Source organism: Poecilia formosa, unplaced genomic scaffold, assembly GCF_000485575.1.
Source record: "Poecilia formosa unplaced genomic scaffold, Poecilia_formosa-5.1.2 Scaffold27, whole genome shotgun sequence".
NCBI classification, from domain to species: domain Eukaryota; kingdom Metazoa; phylum Chordata; class Actinopteri; order Cyprinodontiformes; family Poeciliidae; genus Poecilia; species Poecilia formosa.
This window is the reverse complement of record NW_006799966.1, coordinates 970,360-989,364: the sequence shown is the minus strand read 5'-3', so window position 1 is coordinate 989,364 and position 19,005 is coordinate 970,360. Positions and strand designations below refer to the sequence as shown.

The 19,005-nt window shown below is 36.4% G+C and overlaps 1 protein-coding gene across 1 annotated transcript in view; it reads left to right on the top strand.

Annotated features, from left to right (window-relative positions):
• b4galt2 (UDP-Gal:betaGlcNAc beta 1,4- galactosyltransferase, polypeptide 2) overlaps nt 1-19,005 on the top strand; it is a 171,942-nt gene that overhangs the window by 139,220 nt on the left and 13,717 nt on the right. Inside the window, exon 7 of the mRNA XM_007548574.2 lies at nt 8,287-8,391. Coding sequence (XP_007548636.1) covers nt 8,287-8,391 — 105 coding nt within the window. The remainder of the gene's footprint in view (nt 1-8,286; nt 8,392-19,005) is intronic.

Sequence of the window (19,005 nt, the reverse complement as noted above, 5' to 3'; positions counted from 1 at the left end):
CACACACACACACACACACACACACACACACACACACCAGCAGCTAAACTTAGATTGCTCCAAAAGTTTCAAGTAGAGTTGGGGGAAAAAAAATTCTACACTGAATTATTGAATTTAAAATGCAGCTACTCTGCATCTTAATAGACCAAATTGATTTTCTTTTTTTTTATTTTAGCCTCATGCTAGTTTCCCTTTTGAATAAAGTACAATAAACGCTTGTAGTTGTGTAAGGACTCCTAAGATCTACTTAGTAAATTAGATCATTCCTTTAAATTTAATCAGAAGTAGGAGAAAATTGAGCCCTAACTTGGAAAATAAACTTTTAATATCCTGCTGCTGTGTTTGGAATGTTTGGAAAATTACTTGTTACTTTAGTAATTTCAGTAGTAATAACTGTTCTGTCCTTGTTTCAGACCTTACAAAAGAAAGAGCTCTCCTTTAACCAACCCAAAAAATACTTACCTCTGTTGCTGTGCTTCTCCTGTTGACTCTCCGTTCCTCCACAATGCACAGATTCTATATATTTTAACAACATCTAATGTGAATATTTCTGTCGTCAAATGGTAAAATAGTGTCTGAGAACCTGGGCAGTATCTCCACTTAAATTGAAACATGTTTTTGAGCCGCAGTAAGATACTCCAGTTTCTATAACCAAACAAGTGATTCCAGGCATGTGCTGTGACCTTACTCAGTGAATATTTTAGTATTTTTATTTATGTATTTTTTATCTTCTAACAAGTTGGTACAATCTTGTTTCTACCCTCTATGGTCGATCGCTATGGATAAAAACAAAACAAAACAAAAAAAACACACACACACAACAATAAGGGATGTGCTGACAGAAAAAGGAAGATATAACAGGACAGAGGAGGAAAGTTGCTTCAGGAGGAAATTAGAGAAGCAAGTGGGAAGAGCAGAGAGGAAAGGAGGGAGGGAGAGAAATGAAGCATTGAGTGGAAGGTATGGTCCGACAGAATAGTCTCAGTCAGCAGCTGCTGGTACAGGATATCCACATGGAAGGAGGCAGTGGAGTGGAAATACAGCAAAATGCAGCTTATAGACCTTTTGTTGAACATATACAGGATTAGCCTGCCTTGAATGTTGCCCTGAATCTTTATAACTTGAAAGTGAGTACATGATGTGAAAAGGGATAGGAAAGAGAAAAAAATGAGGCAGAGATTTCAGTTAGTGCTAAACAGGAAAGCCGATCTATATAAAAAAGACTTTCAGATATAATAAGAGGCACATTTCAGTCTAGATTTGTCTTCAAAGAAGTCTTTCTGCTTCACCATCCTGTCTTGTATGAGCTGGTATGAAATTTTTATGTATACGGCCTGAAATCAACTCAGCACAGTTCTAGTAGTTTTGCATTGTTTAGTAAAATTTAAAAAGAAATATTCATAAAATGCTGAAACCGCTTTTATTTAAAACAACTTTTATTCCTACTGGATCTAAAATATTACACTATATTGATTAGAGTGTAATTACCTACAACATTTATTCACAGTTGTTTTGAAGAATATGAACTAGTGCTTGGTTTCTTTACGCTTGTTGGTTCCCAGTAAGAAAAATAACTGGAAATCCCCAAAAAGCTGGATTTGCGATTTAAAAAGTGGGAGTTTGCTGAATGAAACAACTTTACTGTCACCGATTGTAGAATATAAAAATATAAGAATTTTATTTGGTAGTAAATAAAATAAAAATGATGCACTTTTGTATTTTAGCATATCTGGGGCCGCCTTTTCATTTTTTGATGAAATCTTGTCTTAAATTGTAACTCCTACACTTAAAAATAAAGTAAGGAATAGATTAATTTATTCACTTTGGCACTCATGAGGCAGTTCTCCTCCTTGAGCATCTCTATTGCACAGGCAGCGAGAGCTAAGACACGAGTCAAGACTTACCTTCTTCTCCACTTCATTGCGCTAATGCAATTACCTCCACTGGTGGGAATAAGGGGAGAAGAGCTTTAAAAATTCCTGATTAATCCAATGAAATGTCTGAGACTGTATGCATTTCTCTCTAGGCCACTGTCAAGACCGCCGCTGGGCACCAATGCAGCTTTTCATGATAAAACATTTTAGCATTTGCTTTTACATGGAGAGAAAAGTGCTGGACAATCTGCAGGGTTCATACCTTTTTAGTTGGTGGTTCTAGGAGTTTAGACAACATTTCTGTGTAATATATTCAGTTAGGAAGGCTAAATTTATATTCAGCTTTTTATTCTGACTCTAGTTGCAGGAGGTCAGTCTTTTCTCCTGCCGCATCAAAGAGGAGCGAAACTTTGACACTTTGTTGAAAGACCATCGAACATAATTTGCTGCTTCCTTACATTAAACCCAGTCATACACATTGCCTTAAATAAAACTATTCAAATATTTTTATAAATAAAAATAATAATTGTAACGTGAAAGGAAAATAATACATGTTTTTTTTGTGTGTGTGTTTTTTTTTTTTACAAAACCGCAACATGATGACCAAGGAACACAGCGCGCAATACAAGATACAAATGCAACTGAAATGCAGAAAATCCCAAGAACTTGTATTAAAAGCTTACATGTGGTTGGTAATTTTATAGCAGCCACCAATCTGCTTTGTCACAGTATAGGTTTTGGTCCAACATGTTGTTGCTGGGTTGCATCCATCTCCCAGTGGAGAGGCTTTCCTTCTCTTAGCTTCACATGATCCTGGCTGTCCTGTTCCTCCTTACATAATGTTCACACTGCCCTGTCACTCTGTGTTATTGTCTCCTGCCAGTCGGAGCCGTGGAACATATTCACTGTTCCGATGTGTCATTGCAGCTTTTAGCTAAAGTTTGATTCTGATAAAGGTCAAAACTCTGTTATTCACATACATACAGAGTAGTATGTGTATAAGATGGCACTGAAGGCCGATCTGGGACATCGATCATCATCACCGTCTTGTTTAAAACTGAGACTTCAACTGAACCTTTTAGACATAAGTCGTAAGTCTCCTTTACCCAACAACATGATCTTATCTCACTTATTTGTTCTGGTGAAATGTAAAACATGTTTGAACTTGTGTTGGTGTTTTTTTTTTGTTTTGTTTTGTTTTGTTTTTTTGGCTGGGGGAGGTTAGCAAATTTGTGTTTTTGGCTAGAAGAGTTTTCTATTGAAAGGGAAATGTATGAAATTTATTGAAATGTAGGGTGCATTCACGCCAGCTTTGGTCCTGTAGCCTGGTTCTTTGGGGAAGGTGTGAATACACAATCGAACTCTGATGTAGACCAAAAAGAGCAAACTCTGGTCCGCCTAAAAACCTGGAACACAGTTTGGTTGAAGTGAACTGTAGCGCGGTTCGAATGCTTATGTAAATGTCAAGCAGACCACAGAATGCTAAACTGCTAAAATCTGATGCTACTCTATTCTTGTTTGTATTTTATGACGAAGGAAGTTGCACTCAAAGGTTTTTGTACCGTTTCCTTGAGTACTTCTTGGTGCAGCATCACCACAGGTGAGCGGGTCACAAGGTTTGTCAAAGGGTTTGAGTCATTTGACAGATGCATTTAAATGTACATAACATTTAAATAAAAGTGTGATGAAACGAGACTGGAAGAGGGCGCAATGTTATCCTACCCAGACACATAGTGAGCAACATGGTAACGGATGTAAAAATGTCACCTCGGGTCACCAAATCTCTAACAATTATAAGAATCTGGTCCCAACTATTGTTCACTAGACAAAAAGAAATCAACCTTGTTTCATCGACACATCAGTGCCTTTGCCTAAATCCTGTAAACTGAGGAAAAGAAAGCATAAGAGCAGATCCAGGACTGTGAGTGTCTAGAAATATTGTACAGTATGCTTCTCTAACTTTGCAAAATATCATGGGGTAACACTTGACTGTCATGGAAGGACAAACAAATTGTAAGAAGCATTACTAACATATTAACTAATTTTGTTATGTTGTGGTTTTGTAAAAAAAAGAAAAAAAAAGTTTTTCTTAATCTGGGGATGTTTTCTCTTCATCCCAATGTAAGAAAAAAAAAAGGTTGCAAGTATGCTGCTCTAAACATTTATGGTATTTACAGAACATTAACAGGGTTACCAGCAGGGTGCTGTATTTGCAGTTTTATCCACGAGGAGCTGTTTGTGTGCAGGACAAAAAAAATGCACTTTTCGCTTTTCCTCTTGCTCCGATTTGACCTCAACAATTCCTCAGGGAAACATTGGGCTCTTTTGCTGACAAACACCCTGAAGTGTTCACCGGCTAATGATCAGTTGGCTCTGTCTGTTGCTTATTGCAGTGCATGTGTTGTATTGAGGCTTATCAGGGATAATTCTGCTGAAACCAGCGTGTTGTGCTACAAAATTATATAGAGTTAAAGAGAGGTATTAAGCTAAATAACAATGAAATCACCTGGGAAATTAATCCAAATATATTGAGTTAATTTTTTACTTATTCATTCCCCTAAGCCCATTATGTTTGTCTGTTACAGTGAATTATATAAAATATATTTAAAATTGCATTTGCCTCAAAGAATTACTGTTACAAAGGAGTGTTTCATTGCTAAAATGTTTTGATTTTCTGCTTCTGCATATACATTTTCTAAGTAAATTCATTTTTTTTCACATTTTATTAAATATATAGAACATTATTTAATTTTTGTGGAATGATACAGACAGTTAGCTAAACCAACTATTGAGCTTCCCTAAGATTTCTTTCTAGAATTGCACCATATGTGATTCAAATAACACTTTAAAGTCTGTACTGAATCATGTGAAAAAGAAATTATTCAAGACCATGAAGTCCTGCACACTCTGCAGGTCAGAGGACACAAAGGGGGTTATTTAAAAGATGCAGAACTGGGAATAATATAAATCACTGAGAAGCTGAATGGGGGGAAAAAAAGGGCTTACAAGAGACTTCGTACTGTCAAACTCACATTATTTGCATCAAAATAAATCCCTAAAACTATGCATATGCATGCTTGCTCAAATGCATGCATGCACACTCTGTCAAAGGCAATCATAAACAAATATGTGCCAACTCAGCAAAATTGCTGAGGCTTCAGAGAAAGAAAAAAGAAAAGGAGTCAGACTCTGTTTTATTTCTGTGTAAAATTATTCTGTGTTTGTTTTAATTCAGTTCGGGTCTGTAATCTTTTATCAGGCAATTTGTTTTTGATTATTTTTTTTGTTGTTGTTTTTATGGGCTTCATTTACATTTTCCTCGTCTGTATGGGAGATTAAAGAAGAGGGGAAGTGATGCAGAAATTGAGCTCTTTCCAGTTTCCAGTAAAAACTGGAAAGAGCAGAGGAGGAGACGGAGGGTGAAAATAAACAAGTGATGATAAAAGCATAGAGGCAAAACTGAATGGAAAAACAGTAAGTAAAAAATGTGCTTATAGAAAAAGAATGAAAATGTAAAGAGAATTGAAGAAAAACCTTAATAGCGAACCACCCATGTATCCCACTGCAACAGAATCAACAACTGTGACTCAAATACTGCAGCAATGACCCCATAATAACATTAACTAGAAAATTTCTGAAGAAACTCGTACCCACCATTCTGATGCTAAAAATTAGCATCAATGCTAAAGTAAGCTACAATGTACTCAATAGCATGTGGAGAGTCACAAGTATGTTGAATAATATGGATTTACTCCATTCAGTATGTTAGAATTAGTGTACAAGCTAAAATTACCCAAAATGCTAATGTTGGTCTAAATGCTGCCAGTGGCATGTGGCACTAGCATGTTGTCTTACATTGACTTCCTCCATTCAGTGTGCTAAACATGGCTAGTAAATAAACAAAATAGCTAAAAAGCATATTTTATGGAAAAGACTACTGCTAATGTGGGCAGTAGCTATTTTTGTGCTAATGTTAGTGCACTGCCTTCAAATTTTTACTTTTGCAAAAGTAAAAATCGGATGTTTACTTTGCGGCACTTGGTTACCAGAAAACGCGCTCATCTCTTAGCAACAGATTAACAACAAGATAAGATTTCTTCTGATCTTTTGAAATACTACTTACCTCATACCACTTACTACTTAAGAATTGTGCAGTTGGTGAATCTTTCAGATAAGTGAAAATGTACTTTTTTTTGTCATTGGTGATGAATATATTATAAAACAGACATTCAACACAACAGTAAAAATCTAAAAACGCTCATCTCTTTACACCAAATTAATTATTGTTTACAAAACTTAAGCTCTTTTGAAATACTGCTTATCTGCTTACACACAGGAAATGTACAGTTGGTGAACTTTTGGTTTTAATTAAGCATAAATCTGTTGTCTTTTTTTTATGTTTCTTGTTTGTGTCTGTCATTAGTGTGTGAGAAACATATTACGTTTCACATTAAACCTTGAGGGGATTTTTTTTATTATGTTTTGATGAAGTACCAACAGAAAATACTTCACTTGTTTATTTTTTTAGTCTTTATTTGAAAAGTAAATGGCCCTTCACAACATGCTACTGCAGGACTACTCATCAACGCAGACAGGAACCAGTTTCTTTACATGTTTAAAACGAGATTAAAAAAAAAAAGAAATCTAGTTTTACAGCCACGTAACACTGAAACAAGACGGCGAGTGTCCCCAAAATTGTGCCCTTGTTCTGAATAAAATCAATCTTCCTCAACCTATAAACATCAATAGATTTCTTATAGACCTGTGTGTTGTACAAACATTTGAAATGATGTAAATATTTGAGCAGAAATACAGAAGACAAAAAAGAAAAGGTTAGAAAAAAGGGGCAGATTATAAAGAGAGAAACAGTCTTTAGACCTTTAGTCTTTTTTTAAAGGCTGAAGCTAAGAGAGAGTTCTATCTTTGATTGCTTAGTGTGTTTCCAGCTGCTGACTGGCAATATCCAGCTTGAATGCTTTTTTTAAACTCACTGAATGCATGAACCAGAGCACTGCATACGTGTTCAGCCTCTGGATATATGAATATCAACGTCTCCATGAAACCCAGGGTTTAAGTCAGGTGCTATGTGGAGCAGATCTGTCATTACAGTTGTCTATGCACCATTTCTTGCTGCATTAGTCATTACTTTGCCCTTGTGTCAGATCTTTGCAGTATTATAATGTCATTCAGTCTCCAAATACAGATCAATTTCGAACTAACACAGTAAAATAAAAACTGCCACACACCCTCGGATACAGAAGCAGCTCTCCAAAGTTTTTTCTTAAAAAAATAAAAATAAAAAGTCAACACTGGAGGGTTCAGTTGGTAAGAAATTTTGAAATAAGTTGAAATATTACTTTTTAATCCAAGGTTTTCACTCTCTGTTGTATTGAGTTTCAGTAATTAAATCAAACTCTGGTTGGTTTGTTCAGAAGTTTGGTTCACTTGGGAAGATGTGAATGTGGAATCGAACTCTGATGCAGACCAAGAAAGCAAACTCTGGTCCATTTAAATACCTGGTCGACATGAACTCTGGTGTGGTTTGAATGCATATGTGAATACTTACCAGGTCATAGACCAGTCCAAAAGTTTTCAGTCCCCAGTCGAACCGAGTCTACTGGATTATCCAGTGTGAGAACACCGTTAGCTAAGAAAACACCTTTTTTGTATGATAAACAGTTTGTGTCACGCTCTGGGCCTTTTTTTCTTCTATAGTCACTGGGAACATTCTCAGAAGGCATAGCACAATTACTTATTTAAAATGGGACATTTTGAATAAAAATGTTGTGGTTTCTGTCAGAAAATGACACATGCGTTCTGTAAGCAGGATAAAGATCCAGCAATAAGACCAGATCGATACAAAAATGGTTCACAAGATATCAAATCAACCTTCTTCCATGACGGTGACTAGCCCCAGCACTAAACCCGACATGAAACCTGCAGTGTCTGCAACAAAAACCAGTAGAGAGAAGCCAGGACTAGAGGAGCTTTGGTAAAAAGGAACTGAGAAAAAGTCTTATAGGCACAAATGTTTTTTGTTTGTTTGGTTGGTTTTGTTTTTTGTTTCAAAAAAATGCTGTTTCTTTCTTTTGGATTTTCTGAATAAATGTACTAAAAATTAAAAGTGACATTTTTCTCTCTTTATTTTTGTTTGTGCCCTAGTAAAAGGTGTTTTACACATCTGGCAGAGGTGCCAATTAATTTGATTGACTCAATAAAATTTTCCATGAATGTTTGGGATTCAGTAGTGGAGAACACAAATAAAATGGCAATGTAAACCATCTGAGATTGAAGTTGGGATTTTTCTCAGTTTTTTTTTTCTCTTGCAGTTTACCCTTTTTTTTCCCCTCAGTCTCTGTGTTTTCGTTCTCTCTCCGTCCTCTAATGGATATTCCATCTGTATGTGTTGCAGGATCACTCTCAACGGGATGAAGGTGTCCAGGCCAGACGTCCGCATCGGCCGCTACAGAATGATTAAGCATGAGAGGGACAAACACAACGAGCCAAACCCACAGAGGTACTGCATCACTGTCTGAAGTCAATCCCCATCTTTACATTTGAATCGATCTTGCTGCTTTTGTTTCATACAAAAACTTTTCAGTTATTTCTGTTAGGTTTTGGGTTTCTTGTTTTAAGGGTTACAAACATATGACTCCCTGAAAAACTGTAATCTGAGTTGGAAACATCAGAAGCACATTTGTCAGCTTCAGCGGTAAAGACACCGCATTTCATCCGCTGTGGTTAAACGAGAAGTCTTGCTCTTTATTTTCCACAGCTTCTGATTTCCAGTTCACACCTGGGAGCTGCCTGCTGTTAGTCCAGCGCTCCTGCTGTTTGTTCACTGAGCAGGTCCTGCAAAGAAACTACAAGTGAAAGGGAAAAAAAAAAAGTCTCCCTTTGACACACCTTAGAGGTGTTAAAGTGTATCATTAAAGACTGCATTGCTGTCTGATCTTTAAGTCCAGTATTTGGCTAAATCAGCTTCCTGACAGCATGGATCTTGGGAGTTTGGAGGAAGAAGTTGTCGAATTGAAGTTTGCAGTCTTATCTTGCCTTTTTCTAATTTTAGTTTGTTTAGCAGTGTTAAGAGTAGTTTGGCTTTTATAGCATCTTGTTTTAATTTTCTGCAAGCTGTAACTTCCAGGAGGAGAACGGCATAAACATGTTACAAAATGAATACAATTTTTGCTCTCTACAATCATGCTCTACTTTCTGTTGACTTGGCTCATAAAGTCCCAATAAAATAGATTTAAGTTCATGGCTATAATGTTAAAAATAAAAAAAAAAATAAAAAAAAACAAGTCTGAAGGGTTTGAATCCTTTTGTAAAACATTATAAATAAGGGAAATATATGTCACATGTGCTACAGTATTATAATTTAATGTTTAGTGAATATGCAGCTGAATAGGCAGGTTCTTGCAATGTAAGCAGGTCGTAACATTCAGGTGCAACATTATATCAGGACTTTGTGTGTAAATCTGTCAGATTATAAAGCAAAATATGAACCAATGCAATTTCCTGCACACCACGGTTTGGGCGTTATGGTCACAAAAAGACAAGAAAACATGTTAAAACACCAAAGGGAAAAAAAAAAAAAAAACTTTTTTAATAAACCAAAAATTGCTTTTCATGCATACAGCCCTAGGGTTTTAATGCTGCTCTTTTCACTACTCTGATCTGAATTGTTTTTTCAGACAAAACGTGCAAAAATACCTCCCTCATAAATGTGCTATTTTATGCTTTGATGAACGAGAACCAGTATGCAGAGATGAGCCCTTCTAGACACATTAATCACCAGGAGTATAGCACCTCACATTAAGCTGCTTAAATGCGGATTATCACTGTTTATTCTCCTCTAAGAGCCTCCGTTTTCATGCCTGGATAGGCCGGCCAATGAAGCCTCTCAGCACCAAAATCGATAGCTGCTCTGGCTTGGTTTGAATAAATATGTAGTGAAACTTGTCCCCCCCTCCCCCCCCTCTCAAATTTATTTCAGTTTGATCTCCAGTGGCGTAATTATGTCACAACATTTAGACACTTCTGTGCTCCAGGACCGTAGTCCGCAGTGAGTTCTGCTTTAGTCGTTGCTGCTAAATTGGTTTTTAAGAAGATTAACAACTGCTGGGAACAAGAGTCATGAGTGAAAGCATATTGACTGTTTACTGCAGCCAAACAAATTGTGGCTGCTTGATTTGAATTTTGCATATAGCCTCTGAACCTGGCCGCTGATACGATATTACTTTTTTTTCTTCTTTTCAATTATGTTCTTTTAGCAAGAGAGACATTAGAGGAGAAAACAAAATAAAACTGTCAGCTTAGCAAAAAATAAAAGAAGATCAAAAGTTCTGCTCTATCTAATGTTATTGTGCTTTGCATTTTATATAATAGAAATCCAAGTTTTTGGATCTTGTATGCATGTTGGAAATGACAAGTTTGGAGTTGTTTTTCTCTTAAACATATCCAATTAAGAGTTCTCTGGAGGCAGGTAAGCTGGTCAGCGCTGACTAATGGCAAAATGGACTAAAAACTGAGAAAAACTGACAAAGGCTGCAAATAAAATGTGAAAGCTGAGTGAAGGTTCACCTCCCAGTCGGACATAAATGCTAACCATGCCACTAGAGATACCATGGGATGATATAGATCAAAGCTATTCCTTTGATAGACTCAATATAAATCCAATTGAGAATCTGTAGCAATACTTGGAAATCAGATGCACTTGTCTAGCCAACATCCCAGTCTCCAAAATGTGTAAATCTGGTAGAGACTTAGCCTAAAAGATATGCAGTCGATCTGCAGCAAAACATGGCCCAACAGATGATTGATCCGGAGGTTGAATACAAAATACAAATCCATCTTTTAGTGTGAGAAATAAAAAAGAAAACATAAATCATTTTTGCTTTTATGCTTCCCAGTGACTAATTCTGTTCAAGTTAAAGGGGGAAAAAATACAAGTCACTGTTGTTCATTCTAAATTGAAAGAACAGTTTTGCTGTCAAATGTTAAGAAAATTTTACAAAATATAAAGTTACAGAACACCTGCAGTGAAAGACGCAGAAGTCAAACAGGTGAAAAAAAAAAAAGTTTTCTCTGCCAACATGCAAATTATAAAAAAAGACATCTCAACAGACCAGTCCTATCATCTCCACTTGTTCTCTGTATCCTTTTTAAACTCCCAATGCTTGTCAGGAGCCTCAGGTGTACTTTACCAATCTGCTCAGCCTGTCTCCGATGACATAGTCTGTTTTATACATAATAATTATTCAGTGATCCCTTTTTAAGTTTTTAGTGATTTTTCTTGGTTGTTAAGCAAATTTCCATCTTGTGCTCTTCCACTTTAGTCATTGCACTTCTAAGAGATCCATTAATAATGGACTGATATTATTAAGTACTTTATCACATAATTTCTGAAAATATGGAAATAAATAATATACCCATTTTAGTGCCAATGAGCGGAAAGAGCAAGTTCACCCACAACATTTTATGGCTTTAGCTGACAAGAACATAGAGAAAATAGTTTATCCTGCTCTTGCTGAGACATCACACATCCATCTCAATGTGCTTCAGCTTTAAAAACAAACAATCTATACTGCAAATTTGTCGCAATAGCTTGAAAGTGAAAATGTTTAAAATAACCAGGCTTGTGTAATGTATCACTCTTCATTGTTTTGTATGTGTGCGTGCCTCTGTGTGTTTGTGTATGTCAGAGAGATGGAAAGGTTCAACGATCCCCCCAGTAATTGCCTGCTGAAATGACACCAATAGAGATGGGAGCCGGCTAGGTCAGAGTGGTCTAGTTGCTTTCATCAAAATCAATAAATCAGCCACTAGACAGAATGAAAGTGTGTGTCTGTGTTTGCATGCGTGTGAATGTGCATGTTGTGTGCGTGCGTTTCTGATTGATACCCAGTTCTCGTTTTCCTCCCCGTCTTGCTGGTTGATTTCTTTCTGGTCCATAGACCAGACTTCCTCTATAAGAGGTGACACCAAGAGGGACACTTTTTATTTGGGGTGGATACATTATTCATCACCGAGGCGACGGGCAGAAAATAGACTCCTATAAGTTGCCATAAACTTCATTTTTTAAAGCCGTTCTGGACACTTATAATGTCTTTCAGATTAAAGTGAGCTTTTACAAAGAAGTGGGCTTGGACTTTAATAAATTGTGGCAGGTCAGGATGGTCAGAGCCAGCAAAGGTGTATATAGCCGACTCATGACTGCATTCAGGCAGTTTTGTTTTTTTTTAAATGAAAGGCTCTCTCATTTATTTTCTGTGTCCCTTTTGAGCACGAAATTTCTTCTGTGGGAAACAAGATATTTATTATAATGCAGCTTGGTAAGCATTTCTTACACTCTGCAGTACATTTAATCTATCTAATTAACCGAAGTTTTAGACACAGTTGTCAAATATACACCTTAAAAATATTAATATGGTAACAAATCATAAGTTTTTAATCAGAAACTAGAGGTGGTGTCATGATCCATCTTTGGTGCACAGCAATACCTTCTTACAGTGGTTACATTGAGCACTTTTTCCATTTTGTGAAGCTGTAAGAAGCTTCTTCAGTTCCTACATCAGCAATAACTTGTCTTGCACAATGTGCACCCTAGTTCACCCCGGCAGAATCATTGTATTAAAAAACCCACTGAAAAGCAAAGGCAAAAAATTACATGAATTCATCAGCAGATGTACATTTTATGTAGAATTAAAATCAGCAATAGCTCAATCAGTGTCTTGATCTAGGAAAGAGACATTCCTAAATCCAGAGGTACATGGCCAGGGATGTTTTTTTTTTTTTTATGGGAAATAAAAACAGAGTAAATGTAGTTAACACCACCAGTAACCTCAGTTAATGGCTCCCTTGAAGGCGTATAGCTGAACATAAGTCTATTCTATGGGAAAATTAAAATAAATAAGTACATAAAGTTAATGGAAACAACACCTCTATATGCATCTTTGCTCAGGAAAGAGGCAAAATTACCACAATCACTGGATCTGGAGGGCTTTCTATTAGAAAGAAAATCAAAGAGAAGACAAAGCCACTTCAAATTGAAAAGTAAAAGCAAGAGCGTATGGATAGATTAAGTCTGATACTTTTGTCAGGTTTACTTGGAATATTCAATTTCTTTCTCGAGATACAAAATAAGTGACTACTTTTTAAAGCTTCAAATAGCACAAAAAGGACACATTTACCTGTTTAAAACTATGAATTTTATTCAACACCTGCACTTGGCCTGAGGGTCTTTTATGTGAGTTTTTCACCAGAATGCACTGACAGCCCTAACAAACTTGGTTGGTTGTTAGCTGAATAAAAGAAAAGTATTTCCTTTTTTTCTTTAAAAAGAGTGGAGAACAGCCCAGATTGTCCTTGAAGAGGTTTGCATCACTACAGTTCTTTTTCCCACACCAAACATTTTGACACATTGACAGGAACTGCACAGGTGTGTTAACAGCAGCTGCATTCCTCACAGAAAATGTCATGTTGTGTTTTATGCTTGTTCATTTAACATGTCCTCTATGAAAAATGCCCCCTTCACTGATAAATTCAGCTTGACTTTCTGTTTCTTTGTCTCCAGGTCCAGTTTTTGGTTTCCTCTTTACACTTCAGAACAATTATAAAGTCTTCCAAGACACGTTACCTGGGCTACCTGGGTAATGTCCAGTTTTTACAGAGGAATACTTTTATACCTACTGCCAGATGGATGTTTGCTATCTCGCACGCACCTATGACTGCACATTCAGATGAATGTGCACAATCTTTCACACAAGACTCCTTTCTCTCAGCTCGCTCAGAGATTCTGGTTAGGCATAGCAATGAGATATTGGTAAGAAAGAGGGACATTCATCACCAGCCTGGAGCATGTGTTAACACACGCACGCATACNTCATTTGACAGATGCATTTAAATGTACATAACATTTAAATAAAAGTGTGATGAAACGAGACTGGAAGAGGGCGCAATGTTATCCTACCCAGACACATAGTGAGCAACATGGTAACGGATGTAAAAATGTCACCTCGGGTCACCAAATCTCTAACAATTATAAGAATCTGGTCCCAACTATTGTTCACTAGACAAAAAGAAATCAACCTTGTTTCATCGACACATCAGTGCCTTTGCCTAAATCCTGTAAACTGAGGAAAAGAAAGCATAAGAGCAGATCCAGGACTGTGAGTGTCTAGAAATATTGTACAGTATGCTTCTCTAACTTTGCAAAATATCATGGGGTAACACTTGACTGTCATGGAAGGACAAACAAATTGTAAGAAGCATTACTAACATATTAACTAATTTTGTTATGTTGTGGTTTTGTAAAAAAAAGAAAAAAAAAGTTTTTCTTAATCTGGGGATGTTTTCTCTTCATCCCAATGTAAGAAAAAAAAAAGGTTGCAAGTATGCTGCTCTAAACATTTATGGTATTTACAGAACATTAACAGGGTTACCAGCAGGGTGCTGTATTTGCAGTTTTATCCACGAGGAGCTGTATGTGTGCAGGAAAAAAAAATGCACTTTTCGCTTTTCCTCTTGCTCCGATTTGACCTCAACAATTCCTCAGGGAAACATTGGGCTCTTTTGCTGACAAACACCCTGAAGTGTTCACCGGCTAATGATCAGTTGGCTCTGTCTGTTGCTTATTGCAGTGCATGTGTTGTATTGAGGCTTATCAGGGATAATTCTGCTGAAACCAGCGTGTTGTGCTACAAAATTATATAGAGGTAAAGAGAGTTATTAAGCTAAATAGCAATGAAATCACCTGGGAAATTAATCCAAATATATTGAGTTAATTTTTTACTTATTCATTCCCCTAAGCCCATTATGTTTGTCTGTTACAGTGAATTATATAAAATATATTTAAAATTGCATTTGCCTCAAAGAATTACTGTTACAAAGGAGTGTTTCATTGCTAAAATGTTTTGATTTTCTGCTTCTGCATATACATTTTCTAAGTAAATTCATTTTTTTTCACATTTTATTAAATATATAGAACATTATTTAATTTTTGTGGAATGATACAGACAGTTAGCTAAACCAACTATTGAGCTTCCCTAAGATTTCTTTCTAGAATTGCACCATATGTGATTCAAATAACACTTTAAAGTCTGTACTGAATCATGTGAAAAAGAAATTATTCAAGACCATGAAGTCCTGCACACTCTGCAGGTCAGAGGACACAAAAGGGATTATTTAAAAGATGCAGAACTGGGAATAATATAAATCACTGAGAAGCTGAATGGGGGGAAAAAAAGGGCTTACAAGAGACTTCGTACTGTCAAACTCACATTATTTGCATCAAAATAAATCCCTAAAACTATGCATATGCATGCTTGCTCAAATGCATGCATGCACACTCTGTCAAAGGCAATCATAAACAAATATGTGCCAACTCAGCAAAATTGCTGAGGCTTCAGAGAAAGAAAAAAGAAAAGGAGTCAGACTCTGTTTTATTTCTGTGTAAAATTATTCTGTGTTTGTTTTAATTCAGTTCGGGTCTGTAATCTTTTATCAGGCAATTTGTTTTTGATTATTTTTTTTGTTGTTGTTTTTATGGGCTTCATTTACATTTTCCTCGTCTGTATGGGAGATTAAAGAAGAGGGGAAGTGATGCAGAAATTGAGCTCTTTCCAGTTTCCAGTAAAAACTGGAAAGAGCAGAGGAGGAGACGGAGGGTGAAAATAAACAAGTGATGATAAAAGCATAGAGGCAAAACTGAATGGAAAAACAGTAAGTAAAAAATGTGCTTATAGAAAAAGAATGAAAATGTAAAGAGAATTGAAGAAAAACCTTAATAGCGAACCACCCATGTATCCCACTGCAACAGAATCAACAACTGTGACTCAAATACTGCAGCAATGACCCCATAATAACATTAACTAGAAAATTTCTGAAGAAACTCGTACCCACCATTCTGATGCTAAAAATTAGCATCAATGCTAAAGTAAGCTACAATGTACTCAATAGCATGTGGAGAGTCACAAGTATGTTGAATAATATGGATTTACTCCATTCAGTATGTTAGAATTAGTGTACAAGCTAAAATTACCCAAAATGCTAATGTTGGTCTAAATGCTGCCAGTGGCATGTGGCACTAGCATGTTGTCTTACATTGACTTCCTCCATTCAGTGTGCTAAACATGGCTAGTAAATAAACAAAATAGCTAAAAAGCATATTTTATGGAAAAGACTACTGCTAATGTGGGCAGTAGCTATTTTTGTGCTAATGTTAGTGCACTGCCTTCAAATTTTTACTTTTGCAAAAGTAAAAATCGGATGTTTACTTTGCGGCACTTGGTTACCAGAAAACGCGCTCATCTCTTAGCAACAGATTAACAACAAGATAAGATTTCTTCTGATCTTTTGAAATACTACTTACCTCATACCACTTACTACTTAAGAATTGTGCAGTTGGTGAATCTTTCAGATAAGTGAAAATGTACTTTTTTTTGTCATTGGTGATGAATATATTATAAAACAGACATTCAACACAACAGTAAAAATCTAAAAACGCTCATCTCTTTACACCAAATTAATTATTGTTTACAAAACTTAAGCTCTTTTGAAATACTGCTTATCTGCTTACACACAGGAAATGTACAGTTGGTGAACTTTTGGTTTTAATTAAGCATAAATCTGTTGTCTTTTTTTTATGTTTCTTGTTTGTGTCTGTCATTAGTGTGTGAGAAACATATTACGTTTCACATTAAACCTTGAGGGGATTTTTTTTATTATGTTTTGATGAAGTACCAACAGAAAATACTTCACTTGTTTATTTTTTTAGTCTTTATTTGAAAAGTAAATGGCCCTTCACAACATGCTACTGCAGGACTACTCATCAACGCAGACAGGAACCAGTTTCTTTACATGTTTAAAACGAGATTAAAAAAAAAAAGAAATCTAGTTTTACAGCCACGTAACACTGAAACAAGACGGCGAGTGTCCCCAAAATTGTGCCCTTGTTCTGAATAAAATCAATCTTCCTCAACCTATAAACATCAATAGATTTCTTATAGACCTGTGTGTTGTACAAACATTTGAAATGATGTAAATATTTGAGCAGAAATACAGAAGACAAAAAAGAAAAGGTTAGAAAAAAGGGGCAGATTATAAAGAGAGAAACAGTCTTTAGACCTTTAGTCTTTTTTTAAAGGCTGAAGCTAAGAGAGAGTTCTATCTTTGATTGCTTAGTGTGTTTCCAGCTGCTGACTGGCAATATCCAGCTTGAATGCTTTTTTTAAACTCACTGAATGCATGAACCAGAGCACTGCATACGTGTTCAGCCTCTGGATATATGAATATCAACGTCTCCATGAAACCCAGGGTTTAAGTCAGGTGCTATGTGGAGCAGATCTGTCATTACAGTTGTCTATGCACCATTTCTTGCTGCATTAGTCATTACTTTGCCCTTGTGTCAGATCTTTGCAGTATTATAATGTCATTCAGTCTCCAAATACAGATCAATTTCGAACTAACACAGTAAAATAAAAACTGCCACACACCCTCGGATACAGAAGCAGCTCTCCAAAGTTTTTTCTTAAAAAAATAAAAATAAAAAGTCAACACTGGAGGGTTCAGTTGGTAAGAAATTTTGAAATAAGTTGAAATATTACTTTTTAATCCAAGGTTTTCACTCTCTGTTGTATTGAGTTTCAGTAATTAAATCAAACTCTGGTTGGTTTGTTCAGAAGTTTGGTTCACTTGGGAAGATGTGAATGTGGAATCGAACTCTGATGCAGACCAAGAAAGCAAACTCTGGTCCATTTAAATACCTGGTCGACATGAACTCTGGTGTGGTTTGAATGCATATGTGAATACTTACCAGGTCATAGACCAGTCCAAAAGTTTTCAGTCCCCAGTCGAACCGAGTCTACTGGATTATCCAGTGTGAGAACACCGTTAGCTAAGAAAACACCTTTTTTGTATGATAAACAGTTTGTGTCACGCTCTGGGCCTTTTTTTCTTCTATAGTCACTGGGAACATTCTCAGAAGGCATAGCACAATTACTTATTTAAAATGGGACATTTTGAATAAAAATGTTGTGGTTTCTGTCAGAAAATGACACATGCGTTCTGTAAGCAGGATAAAGATCCAGCAATAAGACCAGATCGATACAAAAATGGTTCACAAGATATCAAATCAACCTTCTTCCATGACGGTGACTAGCCCCAGCACTAAACCCGACATGAAACCTGCAGTGTCTGCAACAAAAACCAGTAGAGAGAAGCCAGGACTAGAGGAGCTTTGGTAAAAAGGAACTGAGAAAAAGTCTTATAGGCACAAATGTTTTTTGTTTGTTTGGTTGGTTTTGTTTTTTGTTTCAAAAAAATGCTGTTTCTTTCTTTTGGATTTTCTGAATAAATGTACTAAAAATTAAAAGTGACATTTTTCTCTCTTTATTTTTGTTTGTGCCCTAGTAAAAGGTGTTTTACACATCTGGCAGAGGTGCCAATTAATTTGATTGACTCAATAAAATTTTCCATGAATGTTTGGGATTCAGTAGTGGAGAACACAAATAAAATGGCAATGTAAACCATCTGAGATTGAAGTTGGGATTTTTCTCAGTTTTTTTTTTCTCTTGCAGTTTACCCTTTTTTTTCCCCTCAGTCTCTGTGTTTTCGTTCTCTCTCCGTCCTCTAATGGATATTCCATCTGTATGTGTTGCAGGATCACTCTCAACGGGATGAAGGTGTCCAGGCCAGACGTCCGCATCGGCCGCTACAGAATGATTAAGCATGAGAGGGACAAACACAACGAGCCAAACCCACAGAGGTACTGCATCACTGTCTGAAGTCAATCCCCATCTTTACATTTGAATCGATCTTGCTGCTTTTGTTTCATACAAAAACTTTTCAGTTATTTCTGTTAGGTTTTGGGTTTCTTGTTTTAAGGGTTACAAACATATGACTCCCTGAAAAACTGTAATCTGAGTTGGAAACATCAGAAGCACATTTGTCAGCTTCAGCGGTAAAGACACCGCATTTCATCCGCTGTGGTTAAACGAGAAGTCTTGCTCTTTATTTTCCACAGCTTCTGATTTCCAGTTCACACCTGGGAGCTGCCTGCTGTTAGTCCAGCGCTCCTGCTGTTTGTTCACTGAGCAGGTCCTGCAAAGAAACTACAAGTGAAAGGGAAAAA